The sequence below is a fragment of the Mustelus asterias genome, chromosome 9 (assembly GCF_964213995.1).
Source record: "Mustelus asterias chromosome 9, sMusAst1.hap1.1, whole genome shotgun sequence".
Classification (NCBI taxonomy): Eukaryota; Metazoa; Chordata; class Chondrichthyes; order Carcharhiniformes; family Triakidae; genus Mustelus; species Mustelus asterias.
Window position 1 is genome coordinate 54,143,245 of NC_135809.1, and position 24,627 is coordinate 54,167,871.

Consider the following 24,627-nt stretch of genomic DNA (forward strand, 5'->3'; position numbering starts at 1 on the left):
CAGTGCCAACCTGGCAAATTATTGCTAATGGCCAGGATGGATAACTGTCTTCAGGTATACCTGACTGGAGTTTTGTTGAGGTTTTCCATTTGTGTCTGCTTGCATGTAATTTCCACCCCTCGCATGGGCAATTATTTTAACGGCCAGGAAAATCTCATGCTGGTGTGTACACAATCAATATTTGTTTGCAATATCCATATTGCATTCTCTACCTACTTGACTAGGACTGACTCCTGTGAAGTTCTGTATTACACAGTAAGAGGTCTAATAACACCAGGTTAAAGTCCAACAGGTTTATTTGGTAGCAAAAGCCACTAGCTTTCGGAACAGGCTGTTCCTTCGTCAGGTGGGTGGGAGTTCTGATCACATGATGTGGAGATGCCGGCGTTGGACTGGGGTAAACACAGTAAGAAGTTTAACAACACCAGGTTAAAGTCCAACAGGTTTATTTGGTAGCAAAAGCCACACAAGCTTTCGAGGCTCTAAGCCCCTTCTTCAGGTGAGTGGGAATTCTGTTCACAAACAGAACTTATAAAGACACAGACTCAATTTACATGAATAATGGTTGGAATGCGAATACTTACAACTAATCCAGTCTTTAAGAAACAAAACAATGGGAGTGGAGAGAGCATCAAGACAGGCTAAAAAGATGTGTATTGTCTCCAGACAAGACAGCCAGTGAAACTCTGCAGGTCCACGCAACTGTGGGAGTTACAAATAGTGTGACATGAACCCAATATCCCGGTTGAGGCCGTCCTTGTGTGTGCGGAACTTGGCTATCAGTTTCTGCTCAGCGACTCTGCGCTGTCGTGTGTCGCGAAGGCCACCTTGGAGAACGCTTACCCGAATATCAGAGGCCGAATGCCCGTGACCGCTGAAGTGCTCCCCAACAGGAAGAGAACAGTCTTGCCTGGTGATTGTCGACTCTGCGCTGTCGTGTGTCGTGAAGGCTGCCTTGGAGAACGCTTACCCGGTAAGCATTCTCCAAGGCGGCCTTCACGACAGCGCAGAGTTGCTGAGTAGAATCTGATAGCCAGGTTCCGCACACATGAGGACGGCCTCAACCAAGATATTAGGTTCATGTCACACTATCTGTAACCCCCAACTTGCCTGGATGTGCAAAATCTCACTAGCTATCCTGTCTGGAGACAATACATGTCTCTTTAACCTGTACTTAATGCTCCCTCCACTCACATTGTCTGTACCTTTCATACTTGATTAGCTGTAAAGACTCACATTCCAATCATTATTCATGTAAATTGAGTTTGTGTCTTTGTGCCCTGTTTGTGATCAGAACTCCCACCCACCTGACGAAGGAACAGCCTGTTCCGAAAGCTAGTGGCTTTTGCTACCAAATAAACCTGTTGGACTTTAACCTGGTGTCTTACTGTGTTTACCCCAGTCCAACGCCGGCATCTCGATAAGTTCTGTATTATGCAGGGCGATATTGAATGAAGGAAACCACATGGGGAAATCCACTGACCATGTTGTAATGAGTCAAAAAAAAAAATTTTCACCTCTACATCAATTAGTGCTGAGCATTGTTTCAGCCCAACCAGATGAAACTCTGATCAAGAACCTGTCCGGTCAGGCCCAAGGGACCAGTTCAGCATTAATCAAGATCTAGTAGAAGACAGCACAGAACAATTCCAAACTAAGCAAAATACTGCAGATGCTAGAATATGAAACAACAAGAGGACACCGGAAAAGCTCAGCAGGTCTGCCAGCATCTATTAGGAGAGAAACACAGTTAACATTTCATACCCTTTGACTCTTTGTCAGAACTGAAGGGAGGCAGAAGCTCTTAACACGTTCTCCCTCCCTTAAATTCTGATGTACAATCAAAGGATTCAAAATGTTAACTCTGTTTCCTTCCTAATAGATGCTGCCAGACCTGCTGAGTTTTCCGACGTCCTCTGTTCTTGTTACACTCCCAAACTGATTACTTTCATTTGCCTGATATGCTGCAATTGAGTCAGCCCATAGAATGGGAACTTAAGCTGATTGATGCCTTGTCATTGTCCAGTGTCAAAACAGTTGATTAAGTGGGCTCCGTAATAGTGTTGTTAAATGCTGAGTTGCTTGCCAAAGCTGTTGACAATGTAGGCAGTCCCCACAAGACACACCAGTTCAGTCAAACATTTAATCACCACCTCCTTTGCATTCACTAACAATTTATATGTGGGGAGTTGGGTTCCTTTCTGCATTTATTACCAGGAGCCATAGCTCCCAACAACTGTATTTGAAAATCTTGCCAAATATTTGTCAATTTGTTAAAACTATAAAAATAAGTGTTGCATTTGTAATCCAGATGGACCTGTCCACCCACATATTGAGGTAATTAGCCTCTTAACATGGTATCTGTTTTAGTCAGTACTGAAATTGTGGATGCTTGCCTTGACACACAGATTTCCAAATCATTGTGAACCAAGAAGGAAATAACATCAAAAAATCACCAGAGGTGGATCTCTATGTCAAATCTTTGTAAGCTGTCTCAGACCACTAATTTAAAACATGATATAAAAGAACAAGAGGGACACCAGAAAATATATTTGGATTATGCTAATCAGGAAGCTTCAGTGACTTTAGTAGTATCCAATTCAGTGAAATTCTGTTTTAAGTGGGTTGGTGTTGCTCCAGAGCTAAATCTTGATTCGTCTCTTAGCAAGACTAATAAACAGAGATCTCCATCCTGTGGACACACTGAAGAACAATTCTTTTTGAGTGTCAATGGATGAAAATCTTCTATAAATTAAGATAATTCCAAAATAAAATACTTGCCAAGGATGCTTCCAAGAAATTGGTTGTTAGTACAATGGATTATCTATCAAAGGACTTATTATTTTAAAGTATATTGATTTTTTGCCTTCATATAATAGTAGTTGGAGCTGAAAACTCTGACTGCACAGATTGTGACCTGCGCTGACTGAAACTATTAGGAAATAGAGTTATCGTGAGCAGTCTCGGTATTCAGCATATATCTGCACTAAGTTGATTCAACAGTACCTACTTTCTGTTTTTCCTGACACGTTTGTCTTTTTTCAGTTAATTCTGAAGGACGTGGATTCTTTGCTCTATGTGGACACAGATATTCTTTTTTTGCGTCCTATGGATGATATATGGGCATTTCTTGAAGATTTCAATCGCACGCAGATTGCTGGAATGGCACCAGAACATGAGGAGCCACGAATTGGCTGGTACAACCGTTTTGCCAGACATCCATATTATGGGAAGACTGGAATCAACTCTGGAGTTATGTTGATGAACATGACCCGTATTCGAAAAAAATATTTTAAGGTTAGTGATCTGGATTGTTTTTCTGCTGATATATTAAATTGTGGCAATATTTTATGTATGTTTATGTTTTGTTTGATCTATTGTAATATACTCTGAAGGGGTAGGAAATAAATTAACACACTGAGACTCTTCTGAGTTCATATAGCACAGTTGGTTCCTTGCACAGCCCATTCTTTTGCAATGAAAATTGTTCCCCTATTGCTTTTGCTTTTAATTATTTGGTTGATTATAAATGTTTAATTATATAGTATATAGTAAAATTGTATTTAATTAATATAATAATAGTCAAATGCAAAATCTAATTAGCAGAAAATTGTAATTGAATATTTTTCTGGGCTCTAAACTATTTGTGTTTAGCTTGAAATATTTTTTTAATCCCACTTTTTTTCCTGAAGGCTTTCCAGCAACAGTCACAGGATTGTGATCAAGATAGGAAGCCCTGATATTCCCCCTGTCCTTTCTTATTCTGAACTGTTTCTTAAAACAAAATTTCAGCCCCATAGAAGCAGGATCACAAAAAACTAACTTAAACTCTGAGTGTTTCTCTGCACAGAAATCTTTAGTAAAAGGTGAAAGATTTATACGATCTGAAGAGAAGCAATTGTAGTGTATTCAACCATTAAACAGTGACCTTTTTAACAAGTACCAGCTGATACCATTAGTTTGCAGCAGAATAAGCGGAGATTTAGTGACCAAATTAGAGAATCTTGTTACAGCAAGCAGGCATTTTTAAAATTAATGTCTGCAGTCTCTAATTTCAACCTCTAGAAATGTCTCCCAAGTCTATATTCTGGTGGGTTAAATATTAGCAATTTTGACCAGCTGATGGCGCTATTAGACTTCCTTTTGTGCCACCGAAACACTATTATTGGAGGTGAGAAAATAATCTGATTTCAATTTAAAGATGGAATAAAGGTAATTCACAGAATGGTGTTTGATGTGTGACATGCTTGCACCATTTCAGATTGCTTTGTTTTCCAACTGAAATACTTAAAGGAGATAAATTGGTTGCTTGTTAAAATGGAGAAGCAAACTATAGTGCTCTAATAGTTATTTTCTGTTGAGCTGTTATTTTTATGTAGCTAAGTGAACTGTTCAGGTCATTTTTCTGTGATGGAATCTGTCCAGAGTATTAGAGGAGAATATCCCTCATCAATAATATATGCTTTGACTAATTAGCATCTTACATAAGAGAAATTGATATCTTGTGTGGAAAACATAAGGTTTTTTTTCTAAACCTGAGACAAAGAAATGGGGAAAATGGCACATTGCTATAACATTAAACTTGTATTTGACATGAAGATGCCTAAAATAAATTGTGCTCCACACCCAACAACATCATTTTCATTCCATCACAAATGTTCCTGTTCATACATCCTCACACTCTCTCTCACACTAACTCTAATAGAATACAATATTTATTAGCATACACAGATTTTTATCCTTTTTAGCTTTTCAAACGTTCATTGTGTTGTTTTTCTTGTCTACTTTAGCCTTTTCTCAACAATTGTATCCCTTGTGTCACTTAAAATAACATTTTCAAGCTGCCAATTGCTTAGTCTTTGCTGTAGATGTTGATCTGCTGAAGAACTCCGTTCCTCTCCCTGGCTACTTTCTCAATATGTTTGCAACCTCTGCATTGCGTTCACCCATACATTGATTTTCTCAAACCTTCACACATGGCTCTTCTGCTTCTTGCCTTTCATATTCCATTCTCTCTCAACTTCAGCTCATCGGAATCTCCTGCGCTATTCTACATTCCACATAGCTACACACCTAGAATCCTTGTGCTCACTGATCTACATTGTGAAGGGTAGAATTAGAGCCACATTATAACCTTTGTCTACATGTACAATTATAGATGTGTGTGTGTGTGGTCAGTTCCCATCACCTGAGTACAATTAAACATTCAGATCATATTGAGCAGCATAAAGATATTTTAACAAGTGAAAAACCAATAAGGTATGTTTTTCAAATGTTTCTGTAATGTGCAGAAGTGTGAACTCTCTCTGACAGCTTAAGGATGTAGGCTGGGATTCTCCCAAAAACATTTCAGGGGAAAACTGGAGTAACTCACGTTGATTTTTTTCAGTGGGAGTTCACATTAGAATCTCCCACACTCTGTGCAATGCAGAGGCAGTAAGAAGTCTCACAACACCAGGTTAAAGTCCAACAGGTTTATTTGGTAGCAAAAGCCCACTAGCTTTCGGAGCAGCGCTCTGAAAGCTAGTGGCTTTTGTTTCCAAATAAACCTGTTGGGCTTTAACCTGGTGTTGTGAGACTTCTTACTGGGTTTACCCCAGTCCAACACCGGCGTCTCCACATCATACAAAGACCACCAGTGTGAATATCATTAGATTTCGGTTGAACTGTCAGCCTCCCTCTTTGCTGGCCAGTTCAATCACTGGCCAGCCCAGGACCCCTCCAGTGCTGCTCCCCCACAGCCGGATCAAAGTGCGCGTGCGCGCGCACACACACACACACACACACACACCCCCACACCCCCCACACCCCCACCCCCCAGCAGTGACAATCCACCTCCCCCTGAACCGGAAGACTCGTCCCAATTACTGGCCTGCCTTCTGCCCCAACTGGATCCCAATGCAGAGTGGCAACGGGGCCGTGCCCTCTTGGCACTGGCCCGTGCTTGATGGGCAGTGCCAAGGTGCCCCCTGGGCAATACCATGGGGCCCATGCCCAGGGGGCATCACCTCCTGCCGCCCGATCCCCTGGGGGGCCCGGATTGCCCTCCCTTCACTCCAGCGGGATCTTCCGCTAGTTCCCCGAAAGGGGGGAGCTAGGCTGAACCCTGCTGGAGTGAAATACTCCTGGTGGGATGGGAGATGCTAACAGGCCCGGAGAATTCAGTCCTGGGCCCTCTAATAGCATTTAAATAGTATGTTAAATGCTATCCCCACCTACATCCAATTTCCAGCGCCACGCGGACACCGCTGCAAATCTGGGCCTGGTAGATGCATGCGCAGTGCGAACGCTCGCGGGAATCCCACGAATCAGCCGACAAGTGATTCTCCTGGCCAGCTGCGCTAAAACATTAGCGCAACAGGATGGGAGAATCGCCCCTGTAATCTTTACAGAATATTGATGCCCAAAACACCAGGTCAAAACACTTGGAATTGCATGTTGTAATGAAGTTGAGATTTTGATCTAGCCGCCTCACACCAAAACCTTCACTGTCTCCACTTGGTGTGAGTGAGGCAGCGAGGGTTCAACAAAGGAGCAGTGAGCAAAACAGAGAGGGGTCAGGAGTAAAGTGACAAATGGGAAACAGTAAGGGGTTGGGAGCATTCAATGGGTGCAAAACAATGACGATAAGAGAAAGCAGTTCTGTGCTGGTAGACCAGGTGATCTTTGTCCAACCTTTTCCTATAAGGGTTTCCATTAAGTTTTGTTCTCAGTCCAGGGGCTGATGAACAAATTTCAAAAATATATGGATTGGCGCATTCTTAAACATGAATTTCACAAAAGAAGCAACTACCTGAGCAAAAATAAGGCACCAAATTGATCATTTATAATATGGGGTAATTAATAAAGATGACCATTAGCATGTGAGAGGGTCAAATTTTATTGTGTTTTTCCAGCGCACTCACAGGGTACTTATTCATTTTTCACTTACCCTCACTCCCATACACCAGCACACTCATACCTCTTGGTGTGAGTGTGAGCCGTGAGATTAGGAGTGAGCCTCTACCTCTCTTCGTCTCACACACACACCTATGATCTAACAGGCGACATACCCCTTGCGTGTGTCACAAGCCCCAGTGCTCTCTGCGGCCCGTCCCAACCGCGCTCACATGCACCACCCCAGACTCTCGCTTGAGACCCATGCCCATTCGTGCCTCCTGACCTCTCACCTGCCCCCCGACACGCCAGTGACAGGTGTCTCCGCACCACTACAACCAGCACCGCCCAACACACATTTTTGTCAGCTTTAGTTAGTGATTGTTGTTTTGAAGTGCAGCTGCTCTAATGTCATGGTGACTGGAGTGCATGAGGCACATGCACTACCAGCAGTTGGTGGTGGGGAGGGTGGAGCCTCCAGTTATGTTCTTCTCCGTTAGGCAATAGAGATAGTTAAATCAGTTGTATTTATGGGTGTTGGTGCAAGATATAGTTTCAAGTTTAATTTATGTTCTTTATCTGTGGGTTTCATTTAGAGTTTTCTCTGTTAAAGTGGAAACAACAGGCAGGATTTTATGACCTTGTCCCAAAATTGTAAAATCCCATCCGAAGTCAACGGACCTTTCCATTGTCCACCCCTCGTCCGCTCCTTTTCCTGTGTTGGGCGGGGGATAAAATTCCAGCTAGTAAGTCTGGAGCTGTTTGTATAGCTGCATTTTCAATAAAGTTTTACTACTCATGAAAGGAAGTTTTGAAAAAAACTCAGCTGTTGCTTAGCAATAAGGCATTGGAGACAAATCCACAGAAATAGGAGGTAAGTAACCTCGAAGAAAGGAACATTCCATAAAGTGCCGGATCGGGCAGGATATGGAAAGGCACAGATAGCAAGTCTCAAACTAAAGAAGAAACTAAAGCCAGGGGTCGAACAGGAGAAAGGCCCCAAGAAGACCTTCTAGTCAAAGGAAAAGAGCAGAAATCTGAAAAAATGTCCTGTTTAGTGAAGTCAAGAGTGAGAAACAGAGCAAAAGGCTCCAAGGTAAAAGACACATGCAGGAAGCAGACGTGAAGCAAAATTAGCTTGTAAGAAGCCAGAAGATAAGTGGAGACAGCCAAAGGTTGGTAACTTCTTACTGTGGGCTTGTGAAGCAGTGGTGTCCTGTTGGCACAGAGAGCTCAGTATCTGAGAGAGAGTGGAAGGCAAAGCTTGAAAGCATGTGGCGATTCATGGGATAGGAACATCGTAAAAAGAGATCCAAACCCTGGAGGTGAATCTTTATTAAAAATATCCAAGTGAAACCATAGTTTAGAGGATATTTCAAGGCAAATTCTTCGAGAGTGAAGATTGGAAACCCAAATTAAAGGACAGAGAGGTTCTGTGAGACCAGTTGGCTCATAGTGTAACAAGCATCTGGGGGAGTTGATGAGAAATCCATGGAAGTTACTTGAGATGGCATCTGTCTCTTGGTTTCAGAGTGCGGTACGTCTGACCACAGGTTGCCTATCTGTTTGCATGGACTGTTTACATACTGTGAAATTTAGAGTATAACGAGCTGTATTTATCTGTAAAGGTTTAGTTGTAGATGAAGGAGCAGTATATTATAGTTAATTGTTTCTTGTTTAATAAATGTTTTATTCTTTTGTTAAAAGTTCCTCAGTTAACTCCCATGACTCTGTAAACAAAAGAATAAAAGTTTGGATCAAGCCTGGTTTCATCCTGGGATCTGACATGTCTAGTTGTAAGATCAGCTGGGATCATAACACCCACAAGATGAAACATTCTCTCTGTATCCATTCTATCAAAACCTTTCATAGTTTTATTGAATCACACCTCAATCCTTATATTTCCATGAGAAAAGGGACCCAGTCTTTCATTTTTTCCTGAAGTATATGCATGCAGTGCTAGTATCATACTTATAAATCTTTGCACACTATATCCTTTATGCGTCTGTATCCTTTTTTCGTTTTGGCAATTAGAACAATATGCAGTAAGTAGCCTAACCAAGATTCTCTCTCTCTGGGTTTAGTTCAACTTCCCTTTCTTTCAATTCTGTTCTCTAAATAAAGCCAAGTGTTTGGTTTGCTTTTTAAATATATGACTTTGCTAACCTGTAGCACAACTTTCAGTAGCTGGTATACTTATACTCTGAGGCCCCTTTGTTCCTCTACCCCACCAGCCTTGTAAATTTCCAAGTAATAAGTGACCTCTGTATTCTTTGTACTACATGTACGACCTCACATTTATGTGTGTTGAACTTCATTTGTCAATTACTTGTCCATTCTGCGGGTTTATTAATGCCCTCTCTGTAGTTTGTTGTAGTCCTCCTCAATATTGGCTATCCCCCTCCACCCCTACAATTTGGTGACATTTGCAAATTTAGAAATTGTGTTTTTGCTTCCAACATCCAAATCATTAATATAAGTTGTAAACAACAATGATCCCAATACTGATCCTTGTGGAACAGCACTCCCCACCTTCTGCCACTCTGAATATCTATCCTATACTCCACTCTCTGCTTTCTATCTCAAAGCCAGCTGACAATCCATTTTGCCGCTTGTCCCTGACTCCACATTCTCTGACTTTGTTCATTAGCCTATTATGTGACACTTATTGATGGCCTCTTGAAAATTCTAAAAATCTAATGCATTGCCATTTAATAAATAAAGCAAGACTTGCATTTATATAGTGCTTTTCATCTCTACCAGGTGCCTCACAGCCAATTAGTACTTTTTGAAGTCTAGTCACTGCTATAATGTCAAAAGTGCCAACATGCACTGAGCAAACTCTCGCAAACAGCAATGTGAGAATCAGAAAATCTGTTCTGATATTAATATTATTCTGGTATTAATTGAGGGATACATATTATCCAGTACACTGGTGATAACTCAGGTGCTTGTCTTTGAAATAATACCATGGGATCTTTTACATCTACCCAAACAGGCAGATGGGGCCTCGGTTTAATGCTGAAAGACTGCACCTCCAATAATGTAGTACTACCTCAGTACTGTCTTGCTTTTTTGTGTTTGAGTCCTGGAGTGGTGCTTGAATCCAAAACCTCGTGATTCAGAGGTAAGAATGCTACCACTGAGCCACAGCTGACACTTTGACCAGTATCTACTCTCTTGGTTATCTCCTCAAAAAAAATTGATAAAGTTGGTCAAGCAAGATTTTCCCATTTGAAATCCATGTGGTTATTCATCACTGCATTTTTCATTTATAGGTTTTTTTTCTATTCTCTTATTTAAGGGTTCCATTAACTTTCCTACTAGTGGTGTTAAGCTGACTTCCTTATAATTCTCTCTACATGTTCTGTGTCCCTTTTTTTAAATATAGGAATCACATTAGCTAGCCACCAGTCCTCAGGCACTGCACATTTTTCTAATGAATTATTAAATATGTGTAGTAATTCTCTGCCATCTCTTCCATAGATTCTTCTAAAATACGTGGACGCAATCCAACTGGACAGGGGCTTTATCCTCTGAGTTTATTCAATGCAACTCCTTCTTTATTTTAAATGCAGTTATCTCATTGTTCAATACATCATTCAGTGTCATGTCTACCGATTCTATCTCCCCGGTAAATACTGAAGTGAAATAATTAATATTTCTGCTATCTCCCTATCATTATCCATGGTATTATCCTGTCTATCCCTAATAGTCTTCTTTGAATTACAGCCAACCTTTTTTATTAATGTGCTTGTAAAAATTTTACTATTTTGTTTTATGTTCTTTGATAATTTAATTTCATGCTTCCTCTTTGCCTTCCTAATTGTTTCTCTCCTAATCTCTTCATATTCTCTCCCATCATCTGTTATCTATGTACCCATATGCACTGTAATTCCTGCTGCCAACAGGTAAAGGAAATCAGGAAATTCTGGATGCTCGCGCATGTGCCTTTTTCCAAATGCCATCATCGTGTCCCCCCAAACCTTGCTTCCTCCTTCCTCTTTTCGCTTCTTCCCCCAGCCTTTCTTGCTCCCCCGACAATCTCCTGCAGCCCTTAGTTCCCTTTGGTTTTCATTTCCACTTCCCTGCCGTCCATTTCTAGTCCCACAATTCAACGTGCAGAACATTGGAAACGCAGCATGTTGCTACTGTGTGACTGCACTGCTTAAATTAAACCAGATGTGCAAATTCAAATTGACTACTGCACAGAATGCTGGCTGCTTTCAATGTTATCCTGTTAAGTGGGCTTTAAACCTGTGAAATACACAATATATCCAAAAATTGCACTTGTATATCAGCCAGTAGGAAAAGATGGTGATTGTTAGGAAAGCCTAATTTTGCTATTTCTATAGTTGCAAGACCACACCAGTGCATACAAATCCATCCAGCTTTTGGTGTCAATGTCAGTTTTCTGACTGGAAGTCACTGTTGGAATTTAAGTGGTATCATTTCCTTTTTTCTAGGAGCCTAAATTGTTTAGGAAAACAAACTTTAGTATTTTCATCCTCATTGAATAGTGTCCTTAAATTGAATATTACAATCAGTTCACCAGAGTTCAAGTTCATGGGAAGTTGGGAATCTCATTATCATTTACTGGATCATCAGAAGCATGATTTACAGAGTTATCACAAATGTGTAGCTTTGATTATAGCAGATTTTGTAAGAAAGCTCATCTTTATTTTAAATGGAGCCTTATAAATGGCTGTTAAATCGCCTGACCTTTTACAGCTGCAATGTTTGTCATGCTACTAGAAGGCTCCGAGTGGATTGCAAGTAAACATATCCAGATATACTATTGTTTAAAATTCAATGTGCATTTCTATAAGTGTTAATAGAAGCTAATTGACACTGGCTTCCCTGGTAATGTGAATAGCTATTTCCTATCTCAACATTCCTGAAAGAATGGGAGCCATTTAAATTAGTGGTTGAAATATTTCAAACGTTAATGACCTCATCTGAAAGACAATGGATGGGACTATGCCCCAGACTGGAGCTAATCCAATACCATTTATGAAAGTGTTAATTTAAAAAAAAATTAAACTAATATGAATTATTTAGAAGAGACTAATTAAACTAATGAATTTATTAAAAGACATAACCAATATTCATGTACTTGGGAGTAAAAGATACCAATAGCTATCACTAGTTTATGTAAGCGGTCAACTTGACTATTACCAGTGGGATGAGTTTCCCAAGGCCATGGCAGTCTATTGTAGAAGGAAGGAACAGCTGGCTGTTTATTGCAGAAGGGACAAGCATTGAGACAGAGATTAGGTGTGGCCTCTGGGAAGATAAGGAGGACTGATAATGCCTAAATTCTGTGAACCATGTACCACTAGGATCCAGAGATATCTGTTTAATATAAACCTGTATGCAAACAGCATTGAAATCTAAACAATGTTTTGCGTACGTGATCATCAGTGTAAAGAGGTACTACAATTCTATAGCGTTCTGCTTCGGAGGTTCCTCCGATATTGTTCTCTCCCATCATGTATTGGAAGAATAAACAATTGTACCTACCCGAGTCTCCTGAGATCATTTTATGTATACATCATCATGACAGAAGCATGAGTCAATAGCTTTCAGCAGTCTGACTGAGTACAGCCATTTTGAAAAAATGAATCCAGGTAGTCTTCAATGGCATACTGGCAGAACCAGTGAATAATGGGGACCTTCACTTGCTCCCCAAAGCTACCTGCTGAGTCCAGCTGAAAAGGCAAACACCAACCAATTGACTACAGAAGTCATTGCAGCTGCTGAACACAACCCTTCATTCCAGACAACCAATACTTCAAGCTATGAACCTGCAATGATATCTTAAAGGACTTAATCGAATCTTATCTTTATAAGCATCTTTATCTGAATTTAATTTTTGTATATGATATAGAATACAAAAGTAAGGAGGTTATACTTCAGTTATACAGGGCATTGGTGGTGGAGTACTTAATTGACTGAATGGCTTTCTTCTGCTTCTATGTCTTATTGTGAGACCACATCTGGGTTATTATGTTCAGTATAGGTCTCTTCATTAAAAAAATGTAACTGTGTTGGAAGCAATTCAGAGAAGGTTTACCAGCCTATTTCCAGGAATGGGCGGGTTGTCTTATGAGGAAAGGCTAGATAGACTAGGCCAGTATTCGCTGGTGTTTAGAAGAGTAAGAGGCAACTTGATTGAAATATATGCAAGCCTGAGGGAACTTGACAGAGTAGATGTAGAAAGGATGTTTCCTCTTGTGGGAGAATCTAGAACTAGAAATCACTGTTTAAAAATAAGGTGTGGAGATGCCGGCGTTGGACTGGGGTAAATACAGTAAGTCGTCTCACAACACCAGGTTAAAGTCCAACAGGTTTATTTGGTAGCACAAGCCACTAGCTTTCGGAGCGCTGCTCCTTCATCAGGTAAGTGGGAGTTCTGTTCACAAACAGGACATATAAAGACACAAACTCAATTTACAAAATAATGGTTGGAATACGAGTCTTTACAGGTAATCAAGTCTTAAAGGTACAGACAATGTGAGTGGAGATAGGGTTAAGCACAGGTTAAAGAGATGTGTATTGTCTCCAGCCGGGACAGTTAATGAGATTTTGCAAGCCCAGGCAAATCGTGGGGGTATATCTGGATATGTTTACTTCCAATCCACTTGGAGTCTTCTAGTAGCATGACAAACATTGCAGCTGTAAAAGGTCAGGCGATTTAACAGCCACTTATAAGGCTCCGTTTAAAATAAAGATGAGCTTTCTTACAAAATCTGCTATAATCAAAGCTACGCATTTGTGATAACTCTGTAAATCATGCTTCTGATGATCCAGTAAATGATAATGAGATTCCCAGCTTCCAATAAACTTGAACTCTGGTGAACTGATTGTAATATTCAATTTAAGGACACTATTCAATGAGGATGAAAATACTAAAGTTTGTTTTCCTAAATAGTTTAGGCTCCTAGAAAAAAGGAAATGATACCACTTAAATTCCAACAGCTAGCTCAGTGACTTCCAGTCAGAAAACTGACATTGACACCAAAAGCTGGATGGATTTGTATGCACTGGTGTGGTCTTGTAACTATAGAAATGGCAAAATTAGGCTTTCCTAACAATCACCACGACGATGGCATTGCTGCAACTGCCTCAGTACTCAATGCTGACAACTGCCAATCTCCAGATGCAATTTTACAACTCATCCGCTTCATCTGGACCACAATGTCTTCACCTTCAACAACCAGTTCTTCATCCAGACACACGGAACAGCCACGGGGACCAAATTCGCACCTCAATATGCCAACATTTTCATGCACAGGTTCGACCAAGACCTCTTCACCACACAGGGCCTTCAACCGATGCTATACACTAGATACATCGATGACATTTTCTTCCTTTGGACTCATGGTGAACAATCACTGAAACAACTATATGATGACACCAACAAGTTCCTTCCCACCATCAGACTCACCATGGACTACTCTCCGGAATCGGTTGCATTCTTGGACACATGCATCTCCATCAAGGACGGTCACCTCAGCACTTCACTGTACTGCAAGCCCACGGATAACCTCACGATGCTCCACCTCTCCAGCTTCCACCCTAAACACATTAAAGAAGCAATCCCCTACAGACAAGCTCTCCGTATATACAAGATCTGCTCATGTGAGGAGGATCGCAACAGATACCTCCAGACGCTGGAAGATGCCCTCATAAGAACAGGATATGGTGCTCAACTCATCGATCAACAGTTCCGACGCACCACAGCGAAAAACCGCACCGACCTCCTCAGAAGACAAACACGGGACACGGCGGACAGAGTACCCTTTGTTGTCCAGTACTTCCCCGGAGCGGAGAAGCTACGACATCTTCTCCGGAGCCTTCAACATGTCATTGATGAAGATGAACATCTCGCCAAGGCCATCCCCACACCCCCACTTCTTCCCTTCAAACAACCGCACAACCTCAAGCAGACCACTGTCCGCAGCAAACTACCCAGCCTTCAGGAGAATAGTGACCACGACACCACACAACCCTGCCACAGCAACCTCTGCAAGACGTGCCGGATCATCGACACGGATGCCATCATCTCGCGTGGGAACACCATCCACCAGGTACACGGTACATACACTTGCAACTCGGCCAATGTTGTCTACCTGATATGCTGCAGAAAAGGATGTCCCGAGGCATGGTACATTGGGGAGACCATGCAGACGCTATAACAACAGATGAATGAACACCGCTTGACAATCACCAGGCAAGAGTGTTCTCTTCCTGTTGGGGAACATTTCAGCGATCATGGGCATTCGGCCTCTGATCTTCAGGTAAGTGTTATCCAAAGCGGCCTTCATGACACACGACAACGCAGAGTCGCTGAGCAGAGACTGATAGCCAAGTTCCGCACACCTGAGGACGGCCTCAATCGGGATCTTGGGTTCATGTCACACTATCTGTAACCCCCACGACTTGCCTGGGCTTGCAAAATCTCACTAACTGTCCTGGCTGGAGACAATATACATCTCTTTAACCTGTGCTTAACCCTCTCTCCACTCACATTGTCTGTACCTTTTAAGACTTGGTTACCTGTAAAAACTCGCATTCCAACCATTATTTTGTAAATTGAGTTTGTGTCTTTATATGCCTTGTTTGTGAACAGAACTCCCACTTACCTGATGAAGGAGCAGCGCTCCGAAAGCTAGTGTCTTGGTGCTACCAAATAAACCTGTTGGACTTTAACCTGGTGTTGTGAGACTTCTTACTAAAAATAAGGTGCCATCCATTTAATACAGAGTTGAGGAAAATATTTTCTCTGGTTGTAAAACTTTGGAATTCTCTTCAAAAAGTGTTTGAAGTCTAGTTTTCAAATACCTTTTTGGCAGAAGTAGATAGGCTCTTGATAAGCGAGGAGGTGAAAGGTTAACAAGGGCAGGCAGGAATGTGAAGTTGAGATTAAAATTAGTTCAGCCATCATTTATTAAATGGTAGAGCAGACTCAAGGGCCTACTCCTGCCCCTAATTTGTATGTTTGTATGTATTCAGTTAGTAACTTTTATTTAAGTAACTTACAGCAGTCTTGTAACAACCTAACCTTTTCTGGTTTAAGACACAGCTTTGTAACTGGGTTATTTGTAAATAGAATCAATCACATTTAATAGGCACTACATACAAACACACACACGCTCACGGACCATTTTGAGGGAATGCCTTTAATGTATTTGTATTGGAGGGATCCATTGATAAATCATAGGTGGACTGATTACAAGAACTTGCAATTGGTCAAGGACTGCACAAACCTAAAAATGCAGTCCTTTCCAAATATTTTCCGTTTTAACACTTGCAAATTAACGTGACCCCAGATGCCAGCAAAAACAAAAGAACAATGAAGCAACATAGTAATATTCGGTATATAATCACATTTTGTATATTATAGATTAACATACCAGATGTCATACATAATATAAATAGGAAAATCAGTTTTTAAAATACTCCGTAAAAGTATTATTTAACATACTCAGGTCTTAGGCAAGCTTTCCCCATACCCTTATGACAGAAGACTCAGTGAAGCCCTTCTCTCCCTGGCCCTCTGCACACATTGCAATCAGCTCCTCTCCCTCAGTGCATACACACCCTGATTTCCAAACCCTCTCGCCTACCCCCCAACACATACCAGTCCTGCTTCCCAACTTCCTCTACTCCTTTGTTCCCCTCTGTCCTCAACCTTTCTTGGCTTGGTTGCTGATGAATGTGAAGAAGAGTCACTATCCTGGGGAAAGGGGCTTGAACAAAAAGCCGACAAGAGCAGAAACACAGCAATGTTTGAAGGTGCCACTTGCTTTCCTGGCTCAGCTGCATGACGATCCAGTTTTTCCTGCACTCAGTCAGCAACTGCATTAAACTTGCCTGCCTGTGCTTATGTCAAATCGGTGCACAGACTCAAACTTGTCACTAAAGTGGTCTGATATTAAAGGCATTTTGGACTCACCTTCTGCCATTTGCTGTTCAGCAGCATTAATCAGTGCGTCCAGGGCTACCCCAGACTGGGCAGTTTGCTCTTCACAGTCACCATTGCTGTTTCGGAGGGGTGGGCAACTCACGGCCCAGATACTGCCCCATTGGAGTGTTGTGACCCAGTTTGCAAGAGCCGGCATTAGTGTTTATTTTTTTTCCTTTTAGCAGAATATATTGTTCCTGCACTCTGCTGATCACTGTTTGTAAATGTTTTCCATTATTGTTCTACAATGTTATTTGCCAATATTATTGCCCATTTTATTTTCACAAGTTCTATTCTCAACACCTTTGAAACCAGCTTTCCTGTGTTAACCTTATTTTATGTCATATATATGTCACTATCACCATCTTAAAGTGTAAAGATATGATTGTCGAGATGTTTCCCTACGTTTACTTCTCCTATATGCTCTGGTTCATTTCCCATCGCTAGACCCAATAGCAAGCCCCCCCCTTATTGTGTTTTTTACATATTGGGGGCATTTTAATGAGAGTGGGGCGAGCTGGTAAAATTGTGCGAGAACTGAGAAACCAGGTTTGTGCCAGATTTCTCTCCTCTTGCGATCTGACCGGCACCAGATATCCGGTGCATTCAGCCTCCTGCCCATTTCTGGCGAGAAACTGAATAAATTATTTTATTGTATTCTAAACCTCATTTAAATGTAATTGGCGAGCCCGGGATGCAATCGTCCAGGCTCACTTGCCTTGTGGCCTCGCCGTGAGAGATTCGTTCCTGGGATGATCATGTATGGCCCCCACGAATGGGGACCAGTCATGATTGCCTCGCTGATAGAACCGGAGGCCAGAGGCCTCCTCGGGAAGTCAAGGGCAATGGTAGGGATGCCCCATAAGCAGTGCCAGCCTGACACACTTGCATTGCCCATCAGGCAGTGCCTGAGGGGGGTGAGGCCTGAAAGGGCTGGACCATGCTGGGGTGGGCCGATCAGGTCGGGAGGTTGGGCTGCACTGCCACTATGCAGGAGATCGTGGGGGTGGGTGGGGGTAATACTTCCGGGCGGTGTGGGGCTTGTGATCGGCCATGGGTCCCTGCAATAGCAGAGGTGGGGGTAGGTTGAGCAGCAACAGAGGCCTGACAGCTCTCTCTCTCTCTCTCTCTCTCTCGTTGCCATTGCGCATGTGCAGCTGCAGAGCTCTGCACTTACTCAGTAGCACCCTCTGCATGCTATAGCAGGCTGGCTGGTGATTTAGGCCTTGCCCCCTTCCCCTGCAGGCGAGGAATGGTTCAGCCCATTTTTTTTCATGCACTAAGTGCATGAATTCTGGATTTGAACTCGCCCAAAAGCCAGGTAAGAAAGTCTTCCGTTTAACCACCCTTTCTGTACTTAGACATTTTTTGGTAAGATCGTCCCCACTGTGTTAAAAAGGAGTCTTGTGCACATTGTAGGCACTCTATACCCATATGTCTTTTCTGCCCAACTAATATTTGGATAGTTGAAATTCCCACTTTTTAAAAAAACTCAGTTCCTTAATTTGTCTGCGTATTTCTTCCATCACCTCTCTTCCATTATAAGGTAGTCTAATACACTACACCGATTAATATGATTGATCCTTTGTTATCTTTTATTTCTATCCAGATGGATACTGTTTTGGTCGTGCTGATAGTTGCATCCCTTTTTTTTTCTGCCATTATGCTATCCCTAATAAGTGTAGTTACTCCATCTCTCCTTTTCCCTCTCTAGCCTTTCGGAAATATGTTACACGTTCGATGTTTAATTTCCAATCCTGATTTTTCTGTAGTTGTGCCTCCTTAAACATTACTGTATCTAGTTCCTCCCAATGCAATTGCCTCCACTCCCCTGTTTTATAATGCACATTGAAAGCTTCCTGTGACCAATTTCCACAACTATTATTTTTGTTCCCTGCCTTTTTTGTGCTTTATATGCAGTAGTTTATTGTACATTTCGGCATAAAGCTCTATTTTCAGGGAAGATAAATTTTGTAAAATAAGCTCTGGTGTTTTTCATGAATATTGCAAGTTGTCATAGTATAATGAAGCTTGGTGTCAATTGCTGTTATTCATCTCATCTCTCCCAATTTTGTAAAGATTGGGGACGAGCATAAACATTATTCAGCAGAATGTCATTTGATACCAAGTTACCAAACCGTTATTAGATTGTACTTGGTGGAGTTACTTAACACCAAGCTCTCAAACAGAGAATTTGACACATCTTATATTGCCGTTTTTATGTTTGCCCGTTTCTGGTTTGTTCTGTCCTCCATGTGCCAATATAAACTGGGAATGAAATCTATTTAAATCATTAGAAACAGAGTGTAATGACATCTGATAACTAAAGGATGCACTTATTCTCCTTCTGTCCAAAAAAATTAATAGTTGACGTTGTGAAGAAACCTCCACTTGAGATATCTTTGTTTGGCAGGCAGATGATAACTTGTTGAGTGGTGTCTGGAACTGGATTTTTGAGGAATTTAATCAAATATTTTGTAAAGAACCTGGATATTTTTCTTTGTAATTATCAGTTACTATTAGAAACTCTGATTAGAAATATTACTTGGCCACTTTCTCAACTACTGATGCAGCAAATTGCAGCATTAAAATTACTTTTATGTTCAATTTTTCTATCACAGAATGATATGACAACTGCGAGGCTGAAATGGGAAGATTTACTTTTACCTCTCTTCAAGAAGTATAAGCTCAACATTACTTGGGGAGACCAAGATTTACTCAATATTGTCTTCCACCACAACCCAGGTTTGTTCTTGCTTCTCTTTTTTGTTGTTCCTTTCTCGCACTCTCTCTTCCTCCCCTTTTCTTTCCCTCTTGCTCTCTTTTCCTCTTTGCTCTCTTGCTTGGGCTCTCTTTCTCTTTTTTTCTTTCTCTCTCACACTCTTTCTCCCTTTTTCCCCTTTCTATCTCACCCTTTTCCCTGCTACTCTCCCTTTTTCTCTTTTCTTCTTTCTCTCCTTTCTCTCTTTTCTTCTTTCTCTTTCTTCTTTCTCTTCTGCGCTCTCTCTTTTTTCCCCTCTCCCACTCCCACTTTTCCCTTTTCTCTCTTCCCCCTCTCTTCCCCTTTCTCACTCGTACTTTTTCCCTTTCTCGCTCTCTTGTTCTCTTTTTACCTTGCTCTCGCTCACACTCTTTCCCCTTGTTCGCACTCTTTCCTTTCTCATTTTCTTTGCAGCTTTTTTCTCTCTTTTGCTTACTCACTCTATTCCCCTTGCTCACGCTTTCATTTTCTTTTCAGCCTTCTCTTGCTTTCACTGTCTCCCACTCTTTCCCTCTTTTACTCTCTCTTCCCCTTTCTCTACATTGCTTTAAGAGCTGCTTAGGCTTTTAAAAAAAAACATGATATGTTGGATGTCTAAAAATCCCTGCAGATATGTTGCAAGAATGTTTCTGTTTTGAATAGAGACAACAGCTGACTCTGCTTTTGGAACAGCTGTGTATTCATGCCACAGGTGACAATCAATGTCCATCTCCAACACAAAATCTAACCACTTCCCCGTGATATTTGGGGTGGGGGGGTGGTGCGTGGTTGGTGGTTATCATTGACTTTAACGTGATAAGCCACATTACTGTGGCTACAAGAGTAGGTCTGAAGCTGGATATTCTTTGGTGAGTGACTGCTCTTCTTACTCCGAAAAGCCTTCCCATCGTCTAATGGAATGGATTTACTTAACTGCATGTGCAATTACAAAAATATTCAAGTAGCTTGACAATATCCAGAACAAAGGCCAGTTACCAGCAAAATTGACAAGGAATATTTGCAAATCATTTCATTGATTTTTAAAGATCTAATTATTTTTAACTCCATTTTCTAGACAGGTCTTTACTTTTGTACATTTACATTGCACTATCTCATGCTTTGCTCTTTTTCCTATTATAGAAAGCCTGTTTATTTTTCCATGTCAATGGAATTATCGTCCTGACCATTGTATGTATGGGAGCAACTGCAAAGCAGCAGAGGATGAAGGAATCTTTGTTCTTCATGGAAACCGTGGTGTCTACCATGATGAAAAGCAGCCAGCTTTCAGGGCTGTGTATGAAGCAATAAAAAGTGTAAGTACCGCAGCCCAGAAAATATGGGCCGAAAATAATTAAAGGTCTTTTATTCCCTCTGTTTGAAATGATCAATTGATGCACAGTAAGTGGAACATTCTAGTACCATTGTGAAGAAGTATTTTCCTGAAATCTACGCAACGAGGCTGCCTCTGGGTCTGATGCTGCTCTGCGTATTCGTTTTTCCCTTCTAAGAGGTTATTTACTTGGTTCCTGTTACATGATTTTTAAGATTGGGAATCTCAAGCAATGGTTTCCTGTGTTGAAATATGATGTTGTGGTAGTTATTTTTCACTACAAATCAATAGTAATGACCCTTGTAATTAGTCCAATGCACAAAGAGGTGGTTTTTCTTTTTCATTCTACAGTAAGGTTGCATCAATTAAAGGCAGAATTCTGGCATGTAATGAGCCCCCCTCCCAATTCATGTGTGCTAAAGTTGTAAGCTTCTTTTAACCTCAATCCTTATAAGTTAATGTATCATAAGGTTGTTTCTGTCACAAGTTATAAAATGTCATCAGTGCTTTTTTTTAATAGAATGCATATTAATATATTTTAATTTTAAATGAAGTTGGCTGTTTTGTCTTTTTTCATACTGAGCATTTCTTTCCTTGGTTTCACGAAGGATTTTTTTGAAAGTATGAATACCTCTGGATAGCATGATTATCTCCGATTTTCAAGCAGTTTCTGCATCAATCCAGAGTTGAGCTTAGTGATGCCATGTTGTGATGTCTATCCAATTTGTGCCTGTATTGTTCAGCGTCATATCTTGAGTGGAGGAAGCATGCAGAGAAATGTCTGCATTTTTTGCCACATGGTCATGGAATCTGTCTTCAGATGCTACAGCTGTTCAATAACAGAGACCAGGCTCAGATCGCTGCGCTAATAGTTTGTTTGAAGATGATCAACCTCCATGGGTCAACTTCTCTCTAATAAGGTTCAACTAACAACAGAGAGTGGCAGCATTTTCCAGTCAGTGAATTTGATGGAAATATTAATTAAATTTTTATAATTGCCATCATAATTAACCCTTTAGCACACACAACTCTTGCCCCAAAGAGTGCCTGACCCAAAATCTCTGCTAATGTTAGTGTCCATCTAGGACACACAGTGCTCTATAGTGATTCTGCTAATATGTCTTTACTGCAAGTTCCCTATAGTGTTACTGTTCAGGTTGTTAGAGCCACTTCATGATGGTACATGTTGCTGCTTCATTGCATTGTGACCCTATAATGTCCCTTCCTTTTCCGTTTTATTGCCAAAGTTAGTTGCTTTGAAACCTGTTTTTCATCATTTTTCCTTTCTCACTCCTATTTTAAAATTCTTGACCTAGGAAGAGCTAAGAACATGACAGCAATGATGTAGTACAGACAGTAAAAGAAGCAATGGTGACAAAAGGAAAAGCATTTTTAAGCAGCAAGTGGTTTGGATATGGACTGTAAATCTTCAGGGTGTGGTGTGGATGCAGGTGCAATTGTGGCTTTCAAAAGGGAATTGGATAAATGCTTGAAGAGAAAATTTGCTACCAGGCAGTGGGATTAGTTGAATTGCTCTTGCAGAGAGCTGGCATGCATGTGATGGGTCAAGTGCCTTCCTTCTGTGCTGTAATCGTTCTATGATTCTGAATATGGAAGATAACTACAGAGAAAATGTGACAATTCATGGCTTCCTATAAGCTAAATTGTTTCATTTTTTTTGCAGCCAAAATTAATTTTAGTTTTCCTTTACTCACCATGCTGACCTCCACCATCTATGCTGACCACCCAGCCAAAACTGAGAGGCCATCACTATAGGGAATACATAAACACTATTCTTTAATAGATTTGTGCTAATACTTCTACACTACTTGAGGTGTTCTCATTTTCTCTTTCGTAACTAAGTACATTTCATCTGAGTTTCCCATTGTTATTTAATTCTCTTTCTTTTGTTTATATTGTTGGCATTTCTGCCTTTTGGGCAAACTGTGTCTCAAAGAGGAGGTTTTGGAAGTGCTCTAGGAACTCACCAGTGCTATCTGTGTTGCTGGTATTAGTGATCATATTAAGCTTTGGTTTTAGTTGCACCAGTAGGTTCTAGACATTGAGGGCTTGATTTTACCATCGTGTTGTGCCTGTTTTCGGGCGCAAAAACTTGGTGAAGTCGGGCGTGAAGCGCGATCTGTGCCCACCTCTACACTTGTTTCTCCCTTTACCAAGACCCGAAAATGGCTGCGATCAGGATCGTGCCCGAAACAGGCGCGACGGCCATTTAAATGCATTTGCATGTATTCAAATTGACTTAATGGGCTGCACGCCCAACTTTACTGGCACTTCCTCCTTCACCATTGCGTTCGTCCATCCAGAATCGGTGCAAAACAGATATGCTCCATATAAGTCCGATTTGGGCGCTCCAGTTAGTGAGGAGGTAAGTGCCTAGCGTCCAACGTTTCTCTGCTCGAGATCAGTGGTGGGGGGGGAGGTGGGTCCACTGCCACTCTGCCTGAGATCAGTGGGAGGAAGGGGGAGGATGGATCATTCTGCCTGGGATCGGTGGGAAGGGGGGAGGGGATGTGGGGGGGGGTAAGGGAGTCAGTAATGTTATAGGGGGTAATGTCTGTGGGCGGCCAGGGGGAGGCATTATCAGGCCGGGGAGGGATGTGGCAGGGGAACAGCATTCTATCATTTTTTATTCTGCGCATGCGCAGTTGGAGGAGCTGCAGGGTTTTGGGCACGTTAAGCCCGGCCCACTGGCTTGTGCAGCGCGATTCGGAATCGCTGATATTTTTGCACGTAGAGTGCGTATGGGGACGTCTGAGAACGGGTCTAAAAGGCGGATCTGAAACACTCCCAGTTTCAAGGCCGCCCAGCACTTGGAATCAAAATGGTAAAATAGTGTCTTCTGGACTTTCAAGTGGAGAATGTCTGAAAGTAATTATAAAATTTATATCTGAAAAATCAATATCAAGTAGCGAGCTTGTAATTGACAAGAGATTTTCACTATAGAAATTAAGGTATCTGCTGTTTAGGACTGTATTGATCACAGCGGAAATGTATTGCTATAAAATTTTGATTGTGGCCTTTGTCCTGTGAGTATCATAAAAATGGTACAGGCAAAATGCTTTCATCATTCTATGCAATTTCCTTCATGGTCTTGTTTTGTATTGCGTGTGTGCTAAAATTAAGGTCAGTACACTAAAATACTATAAAAACATGAAAGCTTTTTTTTTGAGAGCATGAAAATATTTTTTGAAAACATTCTGGTTGTTTTCACAATTTAAGACTTGCATAAACTCATTCAATTCTAGTTATTGCCTTGGGTGTATAAAATTTGTTATTGAATAAAAATCTCTAATGCTCATACTCTTAGAGACAGGAATATTGCATCCTGTAAAATGCAATGAATTATTCTGCTGCAAAATTGTAGAAATTGTCCCTTAAGACTATAAAGTCTAATTTTCAAATACTTGTTGATATTGTTCAAAGATTGGGATCATAAGCTCTGTGTTTATTTGCGGTAAGGTTAGTTGAAAAGCTATAGTTGCTGTAGATCTAATTGTTTTGCATTTTCTGTAAAGGCATATCGGTGCTTTTTCTCCTTTTAATACTTCAGGCATGATACAAAACTTCATGTTAAATTTTGTAACATTTAAAGTGAGAGTGTGAAGCTATGGAAAGTTTTTCATATATTTGTTAAATTGGCCCTTCAAATGCTCAGAGTAGTTTTGATACAAAGATATTTGGGGCGCAATT

The 24,627-nt window shown here is 41.1% G+C and overlaps 1 protein-coding gene and 1 non-coding gene across 4 annotated transcripts in view; one reads left to right on the forward strand and one right to left on the reverse strand.

Moving 5' to 3' along the window:
- Nucleotides 1-24,627, forward strand: part of gxylt1b (glucoside xylosyltransferase 1b) — a 60,114-nt gene that overhangs the window by 30,045 nt on the left and 5,442 nt on the right. For all 3 annotated transcript variants that reach the window (XM_078220218.1, XM_078220215.1, XM_078220217.1), the window contains 3 exons: nt 3,046-3,297; nt 19,468-19,591; nt 20,727-20,899. In XM_078220218.1, coding sequence (XP_078076344.1) covers nt 3,046-3,297; nt 19,468-19,591; nt 20,727-20,899 — 549 coding nt within the window. The remainder of the gene's footprint in view (nt 1-3,045; nt 3,298-19,467; nt 19,592-20,726; nt 20,900-24,627) is intronic.
- Nucleotides 3,792-3,902, reverse strand: LOC144499348 (U5 spliceosomal RNA). The gene has a single exon (XR_013498823.1). It is a non-coding gene; the product is annotated as a U5 spliceosomal RNA (small nuclear RNA).